The following is a 21,305-nucleotide window of genomic DNA, read 5'->3' as shown; positions in this document are numbered from 1 at the left end:
GCATCTTGCTTGCCACGCATATGGAAACCCCCTAAGATGATGTGATCAGCAGTGAAAGTTTCACGAAGCTGATGTTTCATATGGCGACCGATGTACGGTGTTGCTCCATCTTGCATGAAAACAATCGTCTCCAAACAGTTGCATACCAGAAACGCAGGAATTACATGTCGCACTAAAAGGTCCCTATAACGTGCTGATGTCACGGTACAGGTTACAACTCCTTGGGGTGTCATCTCCTCAAAGAGAAATGGACTAATAATGAAGGCTAATAATGAACGTTCCTGTGAATCCACGTCACACAGTTACGTACGCAGAGTGAAATGGTTGTTTTTGCGCAATACGCGGATTATCCGAGCTCCATAACCGACAATTTTACGTGTTCACTGCCCCTTCTAACATACAATACGCCTAATCAGTCCACAGGATACCCTACGGAACATGTCATCCACTTCTATCAGAACTCAAAAACTGAAGGGCAAACTCAAGGCGTTGTGGTGTATCTTGGGGTTTCAATTGCTGTACTGTGTGAATCCTGTAAGGATACCAGTGTAAAATGGCCTTAAAAACTTTCCTCACTGTTGATCATGAGATGACCAATTCCCGTACCACCGCCCAAGCTGTAGTAGAGGAATATGGAGCACGTGCTGCGTGGTTCGCAACAGCAACCTCGTCAACAATCTCCGTTGGAATGGATCGTCTTTCTCTTTCTGGAGCCACACGCAACTCACTCGTTGTCTTGAATTTCAGTACCATCTTCAAGCTATTTCTTGGTAGCGGTCCTCTTCTCATTCCTTTCAGATGTCGATATGCCCTTTACGCTGCACTGTAATTGCTCCCGCTCTGATAGACCGATTTTACGAACAGTGCAGATCTCTCTTATCTCTCTTGCGCCATGCTGCTCCTCATGCGATCTGTATGAAATGTGAACTCACATGCGTTATGGCCTATACAGTGCCACATTTTCCCCTGGTGGCGGAAAGTGGAACTAACATTTTTCCAGCGTAGCTTGCTTTCGCATTATCTCATTAGCTTATTTACCGAACTTCGATGTAATACGTTGATTACAGCCCGCGCTGGATCGCCGTGAATAGCGGCACTTTAATTGTAATAACCCTGTATTTTGTTGTACAGCCGAATGCAAAATAATCAAACTTCTTTTGTTCGATTCCCTCGTCATATTCATAATAATTTGTGAAAGATTTATATTCTTTATTGCGTATACTGTAATTTTCTCATTAATAGGCTTATATTTCGTCTTTTTTTAAGTATAATTTTGCTTCTTCTATACTAAATACACATACGTACAAATAATAATATTACTTCTTACGTCTGAACTAGTCTAATTCACGATTTTAACATACTAAATGGAGTCCTCACGCTGATCTAGTGGCTAGTGTGTATGCCTTTGGTGCACGTGGTCCTACATTCGATTCCTGGTGGGTGGAAGACCCGGGTTCGATTCCACGTTAACCAGTAGGCTCAGTTTCATATAGCCTCGCTGCTGAAAGGGACGTTAAACTCAAAATCAACTCAACTCGATTCCCGGTGGAAAGCACTAAAAAAATTTGAATGCATAATGGTGGTTCAGATTCTACATTTAACTGTAGGTCTACAAACAAACATAACTACATAATTATCAATGCATACATTATAATACAATCATATACCCCTCCAAACTTATTTGTCTTGTACAATATAAGGGAAGCTCACCTTTACTTTATCGTGAACAGTATTAAACAACTGACATCTTCTGATGGAATTTAAAACTGGATCATTCCAGTCATCAACGACATTGTGTGTAGTAACAGGAGGTAAACCATTTCTCTGTAAAGCATATATACACCTCTTGATTTTAACAATATCTTCCTTTCTAAGGAGATCTTCTGCACCAGGTAGTTTACCCCTAGAAATACATTTATAAGAATCAAAATTTTATGTCTTAAAATTAATTTTCACTAAGTTGATCTTTTATAGTTTCTCAGAATAGCTACATAAAAACAACAATATTGTATACGTAATCTCACATATTAAAAGTACAATCTCGTACATTGACAAAATGTTATTTCTGAAAGTGTTTATATTATATATATATATATAACGGTGGAAAAGAATCGAATGCACTGCAGTGGTTCAGATCACGTTTTAAACTGTATGTCTTGTCCCATATAACCTCATTGCTGAAACAGGAAGTAAATGCAAATCAATCACATGTCCATCTACATGAGAATTCCATCGTTTGTTCCTACTATATGTTATGTACTTCTTGTATTTATATAAAGGACATTAAAACATAAAACAAGGTAGAAATATCAAGGGGAAACTACACTATATTTATTCTATTTTTTGATAAGGTTCTTATAATTTCAATAAATAATTACAGTTATAAATATATTGTCAAGGGATCTTGATAATTCATTTTATTAATTTAAAACATAGTTCATTTTAATTTTAAATTGTAAGAAATCTCAAAGACTATTTATTTTGGTTATGGTATGTGTGACGTCTGAAAACATTGTCCGCGAATGTAAATGATGTAAATTGTCTATGTTATTGTAAGCATTTTTGTAATTTCATGTTTAACACCAACACATTGCATCGGACAACGTTATTTAAGTTATGTAAATGAAGAGTGCTGACATGACGCTCCATTTTAAGAGGAATTGGTTAACGCAGATTTCTTCAGAGAAATCTCATACGCACGTGTATGATTTTGACCCGAATTTTGAAAGCCATGTGCTGTAATGCAAGCATCTTTGGTTGTATAAAAAATCCAGTCTTTTTGGTCAAGATGAGTGAGGAGTTAAGAGTTAGAAGAAACAGCAGAGATAACAGTAATAGTGAAACAAGTAACATTACGTAGTGAGATTCTTGGAACTCCAAGAATAACTGGACAATTAGTGGACTGGAGTTAGTTCTAAAATGCTCCAAAGATTGCAGCCTTGAGCAGAATGGATTTTTTGTGAATTGGAGGTCAAAGTCATCAAGTGTTTACAGGTATGAACCAGTTAACCTTTTTCCTACTTATACATTGAGAATTGCTCACACACTTAAAATTTATGTAACTTAGAATGGCGCTACACGAACACACATTCTACACATTGAATTTTAAACAGAATATATGTCATCTATTGTGATGAGTCTCTTTTATTTCCCTCTACGGTTCTGTTTTGCCGTCTCAAAACAGTGGTGGAGAAACCCCGAGCTCTACATCATAAGCACATTATAGGTGCGTTCTTAGAAGCATTAGCAAGATAAGGTAATTTAGGATGTACCTTAGGCTAATGTCACCAATTTGGGTTCACTCAAATTCGCTCTACCAAAATTAAAGCTACATTCCACTCAGGTTTTAAAGGAGTAACAACCCAGGTTGACAATATAAAAGAACAAATTTTGTTATCTGTCCGTCGTAGAGTATTATTTTACTGCTGTATTTCACCAACCTCACCATTGGCTGCTTATTCATACAGGCCTGCAAGGTTTCATGTCATCTATGGGCAGGTTAAGGATGATGTATTTTTGACAGTATTTGTTGTTCATTAGTTTCCGTTGGGTTCCAAAGTCGTGAGCTGCATATGAACCTTACAATGATTATGTTATGTACTGGTTTATAAACATTACAATGAAAGAGAGAATTGCAATTTTTATTCAAATTTCTGAGGGAGGAAACAGAGAGCAAATAAAACAATGAAAGATAAGGGAGGGAGGAATTTATTTGCATGAAAATGAAGTGAAACATTCATCGATCTATGTTTTCTTTACTTAGTAGACGTATTGTTTAAAACCGAAAACGTGAGTTTTAGATCCTTGCACTTAGTTTGAAAAAGGAAGTGACTATCAGTTAACTCATCCATTGCAGTGTATATTATTAAAATTGTTTGTTGTACAATAATAAGCTGGTACTTGAAAGCAATACTAATGCCTTTAGCCCCTGTATGTAGAATTAGTTTAGTTGAGTTCAGATGTTGAGTGTGTAACAGTGACATGCTAGCCACAGTGTGAAGTAACTTACAGGACAGAGGTTTTGTATTTCTAGTGATATAAAGTCCATTTGAGGCCATTTAATAAACTCTCAATAGTGTGTAGGCCTTTTTGTGAGTGAAAACTACTACCCAATTGAGGTATAAACAAAATATTCTTCCCAACTAATTCCTGGACCGATGCTTACTTCGTGTTTTGTCTCTTGTATTCGGGGAAAATGGATACATTCAGCACAAAGTCGAAATTAAATAGGTTAGTACGTATATTAACCTTTAAGAATTATAAACTGTATTCAAAAATTTATTATAAGCATATTGTCCCTCCCATTATCTTTTTTTTAACAGTATTTTCCCACATCCATGCACATTGAACTAGATGCATGTTTTGTGAAGTATACTGACTTGTATGTCGTACAAATTTCCAGTATGTATACAGTTACAGTATGTATAAGATAGATATAATTTATGATGTAATCCCATAGTTTGTCTAGGTTATTTTTATCCAGGTTTAATTTCAGATCCTTTGATTCTTATATTTGTCTTTCTATAAGGGAATAAGTTTTGTGGAAAATATTGGTTTATTTTATTCTATGTTCAGAGTCACTTAGGAGTTTTGATAGATCTGAAACTGCTTGATTCGTGTCCTTAAAGTCTCTAATGTGTTATTTTATTCTAGTTTCGATGTTCCTTTTTATCATACACATGTAGTTAGGTCAAAGTACACATTAACTCGTAAATGCCAGAGTCTACTTTTGAGTTTACATAGTAACCCTTGCACAGTTATTTTTATTTATTTATTTATTACATTTTGCAGCAATTTGAGCGCTATTCTAAAACTATATGTTACTGCAATTTTTTGCACTTTGTAAGAACGTCCTGGGCAAAGCTTGAAGGAGACCCATTTTTCTGTTTTTTATACTTTGTTCCTTTTTTCGTTATTTCGGAGTTTTGTCATTTTTAGTAAGTGTTTACAGTGTTCTGTTTCCATTTATCTAACGAATTTTTATGGTAACTACTTTATAAACCAATTTTATGTATGAAGTCTCGTTGACTGCCAGTATCTTGGTTTTCTGATATGATTTTGTTAACCCTGAGAAAGAAATTTACACAAACATGTGACTTAATTTTTGCAGGATGCTTCGGTTTTTAAATTCTTTTCTAGAACATACTTGTGTTCGGTTTTATGTAAATATTTTTGTGAAATTTGTTGTCCTGTCTGCTAATTATGTACAGAAAATTAATTTTATTGTTGGTTTCAAGTTCTGTGCTGAAAATAATATTAGGGTGAAAGTTGTTACATTCTGTAAGTACATTTTGTGGGAATTATGGTGCTTTGCGAACCTGAATTTTTTTTGTAGAATTTTACTTTCGTGATGATTTATTGCAATGTCGCCTAGAAGAAGTGACAGGGCTGTGCATGGCAAGTTACTTTTTTTAAAAAATTCCTTTTCAAACAAAAGTAATTGATATGAAGACATAATTCTGATATTGTAGTAATCTCTTAGATTTCTAGGTCACTGAACTTGTTTTCTTTAAGCCAAAATTGTTTACCTAGTTGCTAAATTTAAAGGAATTGAACCGAACATGCCTACAATGTCTTTGAAGCCAATTTTGATCTCCGCTGACGAAAGCGAGTGTCCCATTTAATTAATTGTATATCTTAATTGTTCGGTACTTTTAGTCATGTATTGAATTAACTGCATCTGAGTTTGGTTATTTTATATGTTGGATTATAGTTTCTGGATATTGTATAGGTTTTGTAAGTAGAGTTGGTTTGTGTATTTTCGTAACAAGTAGGTCAATTGATACGAAGGAGTTTATTTTGCCAAGATTACCCAAGATTTTTCAATTCTATTGTTAGCTTTACGAATGACTTCTGGAAATGGTCTTATTTTAACCTCAATGTCGTTCGAACAATTTATTTTATCTGAAGTTGAAAAAAGTTTGATTGAAGAAAGTTTTGTTTGCATTGACTTTTATCCATTATTGTGGAAGTATTTCGTGTGTCTGCTTTCAGACACCAACATTTGTTTGCTTTTAACCATTCTCGAAATTACAATATAACACGATGCACCACACAGGTAACAATATTTCTTCTTTTATATAAATTAGTACGTTAAAATGAATACACTAATGTACTGTTATAATTGACGTGGACAACCTTCTTAGGATTGAGAGTACTTATCATTACAGAAATCACTGGCGGTTTAGTTACCTGTTCACTAGCCCACTAGAGGGAATTACTATATTTTAAAAGTTACTTTCTTGTCCAGAGGCGGACCAAGGGCCGGGCAACTGCCCGGGGCGCCAGAATCAGCGGGGCATCAAATCGAGCCTCAAAATGTAAATTTTATAACGTGTTTTCTACTAACTTTTATATTTTTGTATTTATATATTTGGTTTATATTCTTGTTTATGTCCTTATAAAGTAGCGTCAATTACATAATCTTTTTCCATTCCTCCATGGAAGAAGAGAGTTTCATAGTACTAGAGGGGGGGGGGAGGTAATAGATAAATGGAGACATGGCATGTAGAAGAAATTGTATTTTGTTTATAGCGGGCCATGTTATTTGTGAACTTTTCCCAGGCAATGAATGTTATTGGATTTTATATGTTATTCTTTGTAAAGTAAAGTGGAAGGGGAGCTGTGTATACAGCACTTTGATTTCTTAGGAACAGTGGTGCTTTTCTAATTTTTAACAACCGGTTATGCATATTTTATATATATCTGCATAAAATATGCAGAACCGGTTGTCTGAGACTGAGATTGTAGATGGACAGGAAGGTAGATAGATATAATTCTCTTAGGAAGCAAACCATACAAAGTAAAAGAGTGAAATGAAATCTTTAAGTTTTAGGTCGCACAGTTATGCTGCATAGGCTAATGGAGACGGTGACGAGAAACGAATGAAATAGTGGAATGAAGAAAGTGGGAATAAACGGGAGAACCCCGAGAAAATCCACGCACACGGTGTTTGTCTACCACAAAGTTCACTTGGCGGGAGCAGGGTTTGAACCCAGGACCCCATGCACCAGAGGTGAACGCTCTACCACTGAGCCACCGCGGTCCCCTAGATAAGACCGAAGTTTCTACTGGATACCACAAGTGACAAATAGCAACCAATCTACGCAGCATCCTAATAAAAGATCGTGTGACAAAATTATGTAGCACTGCGAATGTATATTGGAAACGAATTGTCCAAGATAGATGGTTGTCAAAAAGTATTGGACAGACCTTCATCCAGCAATGGATCAACAGTTATTGATAATGGTATATACTAGTTTCAAATATAAATAACCTTCAACACTACACTCATGTATTCTAGTTATGATTCTTGATATCTGAGCATTTGAGATTAAGGAATAAATACTTATACCTTGTTCTGAGAGATCATGTGTTTAACCCTATAGGTGACACTTAAAAATTACCATTCCTCCATCCCGCCAGTAATCTTCTGGTATGCACCGAGCAAAGCAAGATTCTTTACATAGGTCAATTGTTTTAGGCTGTGAAAAATTTGTATCCAAATATGTCTCCCTTCCAGCTGCATGTGTGTGTGAGTTTACGACTTGATATAACAAACGGTTCTGCGAACTCGAAATATTTTAACAACCGGTTCTAGCGAGCCGGTGCGAACCGGTTGAATAGCACCACTGCTTAGAAACGACACCGCCACACAAACTGTTGGTCTTTGTTGAAAGTAGTGTCTAGGTTATGTTATTGTTTCGCTATGTACAGTTCTTGCCAAATCATAAATTTCGACAGTGTTTGTGAAGCTTTAGTTTTGTGTGTTCAGCTTTTGTACAAATTCATGAGAGACATTTTATGAATGCTACGGACTTCAATTACTAGGAACTACGTAGAAAGGATTGTTTAAATCGCTATGCGTAAAACACATTCAACATATGTGAAATGTATTTATTGGTATTTCACGTTATTAGAATAGATTGTTACATAGTCGTATATATGGTAGAATGACTCCTAATGTTATTGATATAACAAAACAATTTACAATATACAGTGGCTCGAAAAAGTATTCGTACAGTCCTAGGTTTCGTATAATTTCAATGGTACTATTCATATGAAGGGTATAAAGAAGGTGATAAAATTATGTGTATTAGTGTATACATCTATGGATATATTAACGAAGTGACTTTCAAATAAAAGCTATTTTCTGTCTGTAAATAATAATAATAATAATAATAATAATCTATATATATAAAAGAGAACGTACAAAAATTTGTCCGCTCATCACGCTAATACGGCTGAACCAATTTCTTTCATTTTTGGGGGGTTATTAGGATTTGGACCCTAGATGGTTTTTATCATATCACTTTAATTTTTAATTACCAGTGTCTTGAGATAATTGACCATTCAAGTGTCCATAACGTACAAATCCTTTGTTATTAGTTCATCATAGGTAAAAATAAACGTATTTATATGCAACCCGCATGACCGTGTCACTCGGCGGGTTAACATAAATGACAGGCGATATACAGCGGAAAATAGCTTGAATCTTCTGTTTAAAATTTTTTAATTGATTTGCTTATTTTTACAGACACTTTTACAATATGCCAGCACCGGGATGACCGCAGCGAAGCGGGGCGGGTTAACATAAATGACAGGCGATATAATGTTAAGATTTACTGCAATCTTCTATGGTTTTTATCATATCACTTGAAAGCGAAAAAGTAAAAATTATCTAAGTAACAAAGTTTATTGCGTTCCGGGGTGACCGCAGCGAAGCGGGGTGAACGCTGCTAGTAAATAATAATAATAATTCTAAAATTGTACGTGGAAAAAGTATTTGTACAGCTGACATATTCAAGAAAATAATAGTAATAATAACCACTTTTTAATTGAATAATACTTTGTAGGGTTCCTTTTAACAGCTGTAACTGTCTGAACCCTTCACTAAATGAAAACGACTAAGTTCGCTATATTTTTAGATGAAATATTGTCACATTCTTCCAATAAAGCATTTTCGAGAACTGTTTTGTTAGAAATAACCCTATATCTTATTTTTTAGTCAATAAACTTCCCATAAATGTTCTATGGAGTTGATGTCTGGTCATTATGTGTGTATGCTTGAGAACTTGTTCGGGTAAATTATTAGTACCCACATCCTGGTATTGTGTGTAGTATGTTTGAATCCTTATTGTGCAAAAATACGAAGTCATTATTGAGACCCATTTTTGCAGTTCTTTGCCGAAGATTGCTATTTAAAATATTGATATAGCTTCTTTGGATCATAACTCCTTCTACAAGACACAAATTCCCGAAACCCATAGCACTCATTGACCACCAAATATGTATAGATTTTCCAGCATGTTTTACTATGGAAGTACAATTTTTGGGATCGATCTTTCTTCTCTTCATTCTTCCCATAATTTTTCTCCCATTTGACCCAAACAAGTTCTATTTCACTCTCGTCGATAAAAATAACTGTTTCAAATATCGAAGGGCTTATTTACGTCCTTCAGAACGAACTCTAGGCGCTTCTCGCGATTACTGTTAATCTCCTAAGTTTTGTTTCTTCAGATACAGCAGTTATTAGTATGCTGTTTTCAACGCACTCCTCACTGTAGTTAATAATACCTTTACTCGTCGTCCCTTCAGCTTATTTGCAATCTGAGGGGCACTTATCTTTGGATTAATTTTGATAGTATGCACAATTATATTCTTGTATCTATTTGATAGTTATTCTGGGTGACCACTCCTACCTTAGTTTTCAATTGACTTCGTAACGCTGAATCTATCTAATATTAGCTGTACCATTGACAGAGATCGTTCCATGATTTTAGATACTTCAGACACTTTTCCTTTGTGTCCCATCTTACCTTTTTTAAAATGTTTGTGGTGAACGGAGACCGAGAAATAGGTTAATATTTCTGTCAGTAACCTTCTCAAGCACCAATGGAAACAGTAATCACACTAGGAGTGCTTGGCAGGTATCTTTATTACGAACAAATTACTGTATACGAATACTTTTTCGACGGGAGTAAGACGTGAAATTAGTAAACTACACTGAATAGGCGGCACAACTAGTAAACTAATGGTGCAAGATAGTATGGACGTAAATGCATAGGATACATATATGGCATATATCATCTCAACTTAATTTTCTCGTTAAACAATCGTAAACAGGCGTTCATTCTTTAAAAAAAAATAGTAACTGTACGAATACCTTTTCGAGTCACTGTAGCAGTACACATATCATTACTAGTATTCAATACACACTGTTCGATATTGTTTTTATTTATACATATCGGTACCTAAATAATAATAATAAAAACACAATGTAATTGATACCATATGTATATTTTTAAGTTGGTCTACTAAATATACCTATATCATGTATTTGAGTTTCAATTTTTCTTTTTGAAAAATTGGTTTAAAATATTAAAATCACTAACAAAATGTATAGATTAACAGTAGAGGGCGCCTAAAAGTCACTTTGCCCGGGCGAAAATTTTGCCTTGGTCCGCCCCTGTTCTTGTCTTAAGTATTTTTTTACTTTAAGGTTTTGTTCAAGCATGCATATTGCACAGACTACCAAAGAATTCGAAAGGAATATCATCCTTTTAATTATCATTATTATTTATTTATTTTTTATATTTTCCTACCAAATTCCTGGCGTTACTGAACCAAGTACCTTCTTTCTTGAATTGTTGAACTTTGTAATATGAATACTAGTATGCCTCTTCGTGAGACACTGGCTACTGAAATTATATGTAGGTTCTATCAATGGAGAAGAAAGCTTCTGATAAAACCCACAGTACTGCATTACACTTTATGCAGTAGATTTCGTCTCTCATGCATTCGGGAGTGAAAAGAAGTATTAATCAGGAATCAATTGGTCAACGAATGTCACTGTTACACTGAATTCTATGATATGATTACACATTTTATGAATTTAAAATTTAAGAATATGTGGTAAAAGATACAAGTGCAGATATTAAAAATTTCATTTTAGAGTGTACTGTAGTTTAGTACAAATACATCACCAATAATTGAAGTTGCATGGTAGAGGTTACTTTTTATAAGTAAGACTGCAAGATCCACACATTTCAAGAATGTGTGTTATTGATTCAAGTGACCTCTTTTCAATCTACTTACATATTTATGTAATTTCTGAACACTACTTACACTTCAAACTTTCGACTCTTCCATGGAGTTCTGATGAGATTCTCTATTTTTCCCAGATTGACAACTGCATTGAACAAGATTTATACACGATACGGTTTCTGTATAGCTTTGAAACCCACCCAAAACTATATAGACGATCATTCAATTTAAGAGTTATTACAGGCAGTGGCGGCGATTGGATGTTAAAAGTGGGGGGGGGGGAGGCAAATCTGAATATTTCTTTATCAATGTTAGTTTCTCTGATTGTTTTATACACTTTGTTTGACGAAAGATTGTATAACTAATAGGATACTATCTTTTTTAGTTAAAATACCATATACCGTATTTCATATTTTATTAAATAAATTGACAAGAGCAACGTAAGTAACTACTCATAAATAACCAAAATGTAAGAAGAGATTTGATTCCTTGCTCATGAACATCTTAAAATTCTGTCTGGAAAATTGTGTGATTAGATTATTTAATAACAAATTTGCAAAACAAATAAATAGAAACGATAATATTAATCATAGTAATGAATAATGAGGCTTGTTTTGTAGAAGTTATATTGAAACTGGGGGTTAATGAACAACTTATATTTTTAATTACACACATGCCATTAAATGTATATTACTCTTACGGTTTAGATAATGCAAGACAGTAAATACTACAGGCATATCATATCCTACGTCATTTAAAAAAATACACAATTGCAATTTTATTTTCTTATTTGCAATTAAAATGCAATACCTGTAGCTTTCTTAACTCCACGCGAAGACAAATAACCAATACGTACTCACGCAGCGACAAATATTATATGGCACCATTTTTTCTATGAACCAGTAATACATAGAAAAACTTTATATTTCCAAATGAAACTATATACATTACGGGGTTACTTCAAAAAAGTGGGGGGGAAACTGCCCCCTCTTGCCCGCCGAATCGCCGCCCCTGATTACAGGGATCCCGGGTATTTATGAAAATAAAATACAGTTGCTATGAGTATTACATAGGTAAAACCAAAAGAAATCAAGGTACATGTATATTACAAATTCAAGGGCGGAAAGCCCAGTCTCAGGTCTATCAAAACATTTAAAAGAAACTCAATACAATGTAGAACATTATTTAAAAAATAGGGGCCAAAAATGAAGTAAAGGAACTTTTAATTCAAAATTTGTTTAGTGATTTAAACAAACCAAAATTAAATTTAGACAAAGGATGGTTAAGTGATTAATGGGGAGCAGTAATTACAAAATCCACACAGCATTGTTATAACAAAAATACCAACATGAGTTGACGAACTTCTACTCTTCAGAACAAAAAAGAAGATTCAAATTAACTTCGTCATATTGTAACTCGCACCACCATCATTTGACGTCTGATAGTTGCTGACAAAGTGCGTTGCAGGACTGTTCTTGGTAAGTTTGTTCCTTTTTAATTTTTTCCTGATTTTTTTTTTTTTTTTTTTTTTTTTTTTTGTTTGTTTTGTTTTGTTTTGTTTTCATCCTAGTTGATCAAGACTCCAGGGGAGAGTCGAAAGCTTGGAAGTGCAAATATTCAAGAATTGCACAAAACTTTTCAATTACCTTATAAGGAAAAGCTTCATAGATTAATACAGGATTTTTGAACTACAGAATACTGTGTTGTAACCGGATTTTATGGAGAGAAAAAAAAGAGGAGGAATAAATGGAGATAAGTTGTTTAAAAAGTAATAATGCCTTAATAAATAATAAGAAAACACCATAAAAAGAAGAACATTAATATGTTATAACGACTTGTTTTGTTTTGAAATAAAAAGGTAATGAGACCTTTTTGTAAACAAAGAAAAGGCTATTAAATTTTTAATGTTAAATTAGAAGATTGATAAAATTGGAAATATAAGGGGACGGAAAAAAGGAGGAGGACAGATACAACCTGGACGTCGAGGATAATTGAAGTGAGCCATGTAAAAAGGTCAAAACCAAGGACTGTGAATCAGAGGACTACCTTCACCTGTAAGTTCAATTACCTCTAGTAAAACTCAGCTAGAAAAAAACATTCTAAGCCATAGTAATTGGTCTACTGACGTAAATCTTTTTATAAATTGTATTGTGCAATTAATCTCATTGTGTACATAGTAAAAATAAATATTGTACCAAGCATCTTGAGATAAATTAGGGCTCTTTTACTTACTTCTATAAAGAAGAGATTAAAACCTACCTCTCATGCTTTAATGAGAGAGCCCGAGATACGGGTTGGTGTGAATCATCTGCCATACCTAATTCTACTTATTCTCTTCTTTATAGAAGTAAAAGAACCCTAATTTACCTCAAGATGCTTGGTACAATATTTATTTTTACTATGTACATAATGAGATTAATTGCACAATACAATTTATAAAAAGCTTTACGTCAGGAGACCAATTACTATAGCTTAGAATGTTTTTTCTAGCTGAGTTTTACTAGAGGTAATTGAACTTACAAGTGAAGGTAGAGTCCTCTCACCCACAGTCCTTGGTTTTGACCTTTCTACATGGCTCACTTCAATTACCCTCGACGTCCAGGCTGTATCTGTTCTTCTCTTTTTTCCGTCCCCTTATATTTCCAATTTTATCAGTCTTTTAATTTGACATTTATTATTATTATTATTATTATTATTATTATTATTATTATTATTATTATTATTATTATTATTATTATTTTACAAAAAAGTCTCATTACCTTTTATTTCAGGACAAAAGACATTCTGAGTCATAGTAATTGGTATCCTGACGTAAAATCTTATTGTAAATTGTATCTTAAACATTGTGTAATTAATCTCATTGTGTGCGTAGTAAAAATAAAATTGTAACCAAGCATCTTAAGGTAAATTAGGATTCTTTTACTTACTTCTATAAAAAAAAGAGATTAAAACCTACCTCTCATGCTCTAATGAGACAGCCCGGGATACGGGTTGGTGTGAATCATCTGCCATAACTAATTCTAGTTATTTTAATTTAAACATTTTTATTAATCAATACAGAATTTCTTAAGATGCTAGTAGGGAATTTAGAACATGTAGTACCTTTCACTGAGTTTCGAGCACCTTATATTCTGCACTATCATTCTTAAAATTAGAAAAAAGTATACTCACTGTTACCTACTCACTGTTCAAGATGAACTATAAAATTTGACTGTACCTGAGTATTGCAAATAATCATAAACACTCGACATTTTCAATTTCGAGTACTGATAAAGTGTATAATCCATGACTTGTTTACTGCTAGTTGTTTATAAAACTTCACATATTATGGGTTGTTCGTTATTCATCTTTATCGTTTTGAACCACAATGTTCCAAGAAAATTATTACTGATATTGTTTTACATTTCTACAGGTATAAATTACACATATATATAAACTTTAATGGAAACAACAACATATACTTACCTTAAACAAATTTCATACATTCTCTTGCCCATTTCTTGTTGAATATCAGTGATTGTGTCCCTCAAACTTTTTGTCACAGCATGACCTCGCAAACTCTCCACGTTGAAGTTGTTCGTTTTGGCAGGAAATATGAGGAAAGCTACTACGGTCGTTTCAGAATTTGCAGCCTACAAAAGAAAATAATTATTAGGAAAGAATTAAGTTTCACCTTCTCGCTTTCCTCAAACACAAACATAACCAGCGAAATTTTCAAAATAAAATTCAGCTACTGAATCTTAAGCTTTTGTAATCTTAGCTTATAAACGTTGCTCTGTAAGTTACTAATAGTTCTCGTTGTCGTTAATACTGTGAGTTACTTGTATTAATTAACTATAAATAAGCAGAGGCGTAGTAAAATTAGTTTTGTAATGACTGATGTATCAGCTTTACTTACAAATCAATAACGAAAGTACTTACAATCAGTAACTTCTATTTAATCATACGTACATCTATACATATATGTTGATCATTCTATTTTACCCGTAATTAAAAGTAACATTTCATACGTTCAGTACCTACCATTTGTCTTGCTGTTTGAGAAGAACAGATTAAGAGAAAAGTATCGATTCACTTCAAAAAAAAAAAACATAAGTGTAAGTGAACAATTTTCCGCTTCACAACTTAAATTATTTATACTCTATTATATACAATCCTCATACAGACCTATAGATTCTCATTGTATAAACCTGTTGCAATCCTATTTTTATAAGTAATATTTAAGAATTGTGCAATGATATTCTACAATGGCGTTTAAACAATTTAAAACATTTATGATAATTGGTAGACAATAATAATAAAGTTTAAGGAAATGCTGCTTTAGTTCAGCATGATTTTCTATCATTTCCATTGCTATCAGTTTGTATGCATACATTATATTCCGTGCATTGTAGTATCTACCCATCTCATTATTATTATTATTATTATTATATATATATATATATATATATATATATATATATATATATATATATATATATATATAGAGAGAGAGAGAGAGAGAGAGAGAGAGAGAGAGAGAGAGAGAGAGAGAAATCTGTACACAAACACTCACCTTTAAGTAATGATTTAACCTTGCCAGCGCCTCAACAAATATATCTGCACCCTTGTTTAAAAATTCATATCGGCCAGCAATAAAAAAATATAACGTCTTATCAAGATCGAAGTTAAAGTGTCTGAAACAGAAATATAAATCCATTGTGATACCTTGAATTTTAGAATTACAATACTAGAAGTTTATTTATGCTTGACATCTTAAATGTTAGTGAATAACCAAAGCAGTGAAAAATATATGAACTTTAGAACGTTCCTGCATCAATATAGGTATTTTGCTATATTGAAGCGTTGTTAATGAAATATTTATTTACGAAATATGGAAAAATTTGCCCGATTAAAAATACCATCAATAGTAAACTACCCTTTATGGATTTTCTTCACAAGATGTGATTTATTCCATATTGTAGGGAGTTAATGAAGTATTATTGGTGAAATATGAATAAAATCGCATGACTAGTTTTTGAGAAATAAATACATATATAGATATCAAGAGTACACTTCGACGCTGCGACTCGAAAGAACCGCTATGTGTAAAAACCGTAAGTTTTCAGGAGAAGCAAAAAAACGTTCCGAACTGATAAAATTTTGCTAAATACACGGAAACACTTGAAAAATATAATAAAATTGGTTCTGCGTATATTATGCACTGGACCTTGTGCCTTGCTTCAACAGTATTAATTACTATTTTTTTTTTTTTTTTTTTTTTTTTGTTTTTTGTTTTCGTAGCACCTTTTGCGCCTTTATAAGCACATAGAGGATTTGTATACATTAATCAATGCGTACGTGATGAGAACCAAAATCCATTAATTTCAATCTATTATTTTTCATGGTTATGGCGAAACAATTAAATATTAACTTATGACATTATAAAGGACGCTGCCTGACAGCTTTCTGATTTACTTGCACAACATAACTCATTTTCGTCATAAGTGTCACATAGCAATTCTTCGAGGCGCAGCGACGACTTTCTCGTATGGATCTTCCCCGAAGAAATGTCCTATACCAATATTATAGGATTGTTAATTAAATGTTTGTTAATGAAATATCAACAAAACCGTTGCACCCGTTTCTCAGAAACTTAGTTATGTTTTCACCCTTCAGTTATTTTAGGGAGTAGAATCGTGCCAAGTGGACTTTGTGGTGAATAAACAGTGTGTTCGTGGGTTTTCTCGAGTTCTCATGTTCCCTCCCACTTTATTCGTTCCACCAATGCATTCATTTCTCATCACCAGCGTCTCCTTTAGCCTAGCCGGCATAACGGTGGGACGCAAAACAAAGATTTCCTTTTTTTATATATATAGGAAGTAGAAAGAAAATTGGAACCCTTAAAACATCCCCGAAGACCTACTAAAACCCACGTATATATGTGTACATACATCAATACGAGCAAACAAACGGATGGACATTCAAAAATACTTTTTTTGGGATTGAAAGTGTGAATCTTATAATTTCGAATTGGATTTTTCCCCGATCACAACACTTTCTTCTTTCCTACCGTAGCTAGAAAGCAACGAATGGCGTAAATAAGCAATGTGCAACTTTTATATATATATAATTTTTATTTTAACGTATTTACAGCGGCATTGGGGCCGCGGTGGCTCAGTGGTAGAGCGTTCACCTCTGGTGCTTGGGGTCCCGGGTTCGATCCCAGCCCCCGCCAAGTGAACTCTGTGGTGGACAAACACCGTGTGCGTGGGTTTTCTCGGGGGTTTCCCGTTTCCTCCCACTTTCTTCATTCCACCATTTCATTCATCACTCATCATCACCGTCTCCTTTAGCCTAACCGGCATAACCGTGGGACGTAAAACCCAAAGATTTTATTTCATTTTTTTACAGCGGCATTAGAAAATAAATGGCATTTCTTAAACCGATGGCATTTCTTAAACCGATTTAGTTAGGCTTCACTTCTCCAAACATGTAAATGCCTACAATACAAGGTACGAAATAATAGAAGAATTCAACCTGCCGCATGAACAACTATTATGGGAAAACGCACTATACTAAATTTTACATATACAGAATGACCAAATTACTTACAACAATCGAAGTCTGTATCAAACCAGACAAATTAATACCTACTACATAATACAATTTTGATGGTAATTTTACGAGGTATCAAACTGTTTCGCTTGGCACAGACATAAAAAAAATCTTAGATAACAGCAGTGAGTCATTTTCTACTTTTAGGAGCTTTTTAAATATTATCATCTACTTTTTAGTGCTTTTTGAAACCTTTCTTCTTTAAACTCTAATTTTTTTACTTTTTCTCTACTCCAGGAATTTAAGTAGATACCTAAACTAAAAGTAGGACACTAATATATATATATATATATATATATATATATATATATATATATATATATATAATCTGTCAATGCAGTACGGAATTATACCTGAACATATACACGGTATTAAAACTATTAGCTGTTGATGAATTTCACGGTATAGCTCTAAAGACTATTATCTGATCCTAACGAAATTTATATGAAATTACCGTGAAATCACACTCTTTCAAACAAAAAAGAAAATCAACACCATTGATACATCTATGATGAAATTGTGGTATTAACACTGTTAGCTGTTGAGGAGTTTCATGGTCTAGCCTAGTTCCCTCTCTATAGGTACATAACTGAGGATATGTATTTCTAGAGCATCCTGTTTCTTTTCTAACCCACTACGTATACTATGCTTCTCGTATTCTCTGTTTTTTCAACATAAATGATGAAAACAATAATACTCAAGTCGAGATAAAGTTGAGATAATATATAGGGTGGCCCAAAAGTAGGTATACAGTCCAGTACTGAAAGTAGCAAATATTTATGAAAAGCCAAAAAAAGATATTTTTACTATTTTTATTATTATTTTCCTAAAATTATTTCATGTTACTCACAAATCCAAATCTTACCCGTAAAAATGTCCTCTAACAAACTGATGTATTTTCTCTTTTGCAAGAGCGTGTAGATTCTGGAACTCATGGAGCGCACTGAACTTTTTCACATTCAGACCATTTGGAGTGATAATATCGGGTTTCCTCTTGAGCAAATGTTCAGCCTCATAACCTGTTATCTCTGACACAGTTGTGAAAACATGCGCCAAATGGGTGGCCGCACGTTCCATGCAGTAGCGATGATAAATTTGTCGTCTTCCTGCTTCCTCATCTACACTAAACTAAAAAGGTAAAAGGAACTACTACGTAAAAAATACTTTAAGTGGAACAACAGTAAAATTACACCTGTAATAATTGACATCTGCCTTACATGAAACATCTATCTATCTATATCTATCTATATACTTATACATCAGTGTTGGGCAAATTTCAATTGAATTAACAATTAACAATTAATCTGTAAATTTAATTGTTAATTGCAATTAACAATTGAAATAAGTAATGGTTAATTGCAGTTGGCCATTAAAAAAGGAGAATCAATTGCAATTGATCAATTGATTGAAAGTAATTGCAGTGGAAAGTAATTGCAATTGAATTCTGTAATTCAATTGCAATTGAAATTAATTGGCAATTGATTCAATTGCAATTGATTTCCACAGCAATTACTTTCAATTGATTGACCAATTGCAATTGATTTTCACTGATTAATTTTCAACACTGTAGTTCAGAGAGGGCGTGGGGCAATGAAAACTTTAGCCACGACCAATTGACTCACCACCCGTCGTGACCCACGACCCACCGTGACCCACTCTGACCCACCACCCACCATAAATCACTCTTACCCACTGTGACCCACAGACCCGCCAAAACCCATTGTCATCAACTCTGACCCATGATTCACGCCCTCTTCTCTACTGACTAAAGAGTTTAAACTTGTAATAAAACAAGCCTATAAAATTATCACTCATCGGAGTTTGAATTTCTACGATCAATCGCTCAAGCATCGCACTAATACAATAACAGCGGATCTGACCTTTCTAATATAAATAAAATAGTTTGTTCGTGTGTCTGTGTGTCTATCTTTGTGCGGCCTGTGGACGGGACGAGTGGACCGAAAATTTTTAAAATTTGGTCACGGGTAGCTTGGTCTAGGCCCCAGACCAAGACGAAGAGTTTTTTTTTTTTTTTTTAATTCCTTACTATGGGGTCTCCAGGAGACGTTTACCGGGACCGGCCTGGGGACCAGACAAGTCGACCGAGAGTTACCAAATTTTGATCAAAGATACCTTGGTCCAGGTTTCACACCAAGGCAAAGCTTTTTCGAAAAAATTCGAACCAGGGGGTCTCAGGGGGGCGTTTACCGGGACATGTAAAAGTAGTAGAAAATGACCGATATCAGTGTCGATTTCATAGTTTTCGCGGTCGCTGAGATCAATGGTGAAACTCCGATCGCATTAACTTCCAAATTCACCGTATTCTGCTACGGGCCGTGGGTCAATGGGGGGGAGGGGGGGAAATACCGAAACGTACAAGTAATCCAAAATGACCGATATTAGTGTCAAATCCATAGTTTTCGCGGTTGCTGATATCAATGGTGACACTACCATTAGCGATGACTTTCAAATTCATCCACCGTTGTATGCGGGCCTTGGGTCACCAGAGGGGGGAATTCCGAGACATGTAAAAAAATAATCGAAAATGACTGATATTAATGTCAAATTCATAATTTTCGGGGTAGCTGAGCTCATTGGTGAAACTCAAGACCGCGTTTACTTTCACATTTAGCCCCCATCAGATAAGAAACGGGGGCATTATGAAGGGAATCACGAGACATGTAAAAATAATCCACAATGACCGATGTCAATTCCGTAGTTTTCGCGGTGGCTGAGATTAATGGTGATACTTTCATTAGCGATGATTTTCAAATTTAGCCACCATTGTATGCGGGCCGGGAGTCACCGGGGGTGGGGAATTGCGAGACATGTAAAACTAATGGAAAGTGACCGATATTAGTGTCAAATCCATAGTTTTAGCTGTCGCTGAGATGAATGGTGATACTTCCACAGGCGTTGACTTCCAAATACAGCCCCCATCGGCTGCAGACCAGAGGCATTGTTTTTTTCAAAATTGGAACCAGAGGATTATAGGGATTTTTACAGGCATATGTAAAAAGTAGTAGAAAAGGGCAGATGTTAGTGTCACATTCATAGTTTTCGTGGTATTAGTTGGGGGTTGGTGGGGGCCAGAGGAGATTGTTTCACAATACGAACCAAGGGGGTCTGAGGGAGTGTTCACCGGGACATGTAAAAGTAGTAGAATTTGTGTCGAATCCATATTTATCGGGGTTGCTCAGACGTATAGTGACACCCCCGATAGTGTTTACGTTCAAATTCAGCCCCATCGGCCTTCCCAATGAAAGCACATGTACGTTGTTGGATATATATTCACACAAAATATATCCAATGTTAGAAATGTTTCTTAATTGTTCTCCCGTTGTTCAATCTGTTTACATTGATATTTTATCTGATCCGTGCGAAGAACGGGTATAACAGCTAGTACGAAATGGTAAAGTGTTTGTTATGGACCAAATTACAATGAATTCAATTATATATAAATAGATAATTATTATAATTATAACTAATAAATATTTCCTTGTTGAATCATAGAGCTCCTCCGTGGCTAAGCGGTTAGCGTACGCGCCTTTGGCGTGGGAAACCCGGGTTCGATTCCCTGCGGGAGCTCATGTGGTTCGGATTCCACGTTAATCAGTAGGTCCATGTCTCATATAGCCTCGCTGCTGACCGGGACGTTAAAC

General features: G+C 34.5%; 1 protein-coding gene across 2 annotated transcripts in view; it reads right to left on the bottom strand.

Annotated features, from left to right (window-relative positions):
* Positions 1 to 21,305, bottom strand: part of Glys (glycogen [starch] synthase) — a 149,550-nt gene that overhangs the window by 36,181 nt on the left and 92,064 nt on the right. For both annotated transcript variants that reach the window (XM_081728529.1, XM_081728530.1), the window contains 4 exons: positions 18,509 to 18,771; positions 15,602 to 15,722; positions 14,512 to 14,678; positions 1,711 to 1,903 (listed from right to left, as the gene is read on the bottom strand). In XM_081728529.1, the coding sequence (XP_081584655.1) occupies positions 1,711 to 1,903; positions 14,512 to 14,678; positions 15,602 to 15,722; positions 18,509 to 18,771 (744 nt within the window). The remainder of the gene's footprint in view (positions 1 to 1,710; positions 1,904 to 14,511; positions 14,679 to 15,601; positions 15,723 to 18,508; positions 18,772 to 21,305) is intronic.

The sequence above is a fragment of the Thermobia domestica genome, chromosome 10, assembly GCF_964235325.1.
Source record: "Thermobia domestica chromosome 10, izTheDome1.hap1.1, whole genome shotgun sequence".
In the NCBI taxonomy this organism is placed as follows: Eukaryota; Metazoa; Arthropoda; class Insecta; order Zygentoma; family Lepismatidae; genus Thermobia; species Thermobia domestica.
Note: the sequence above shows the minus strand (reverse complement) of the source record. Positions and strands in the feature narration are given on the sequence as shown.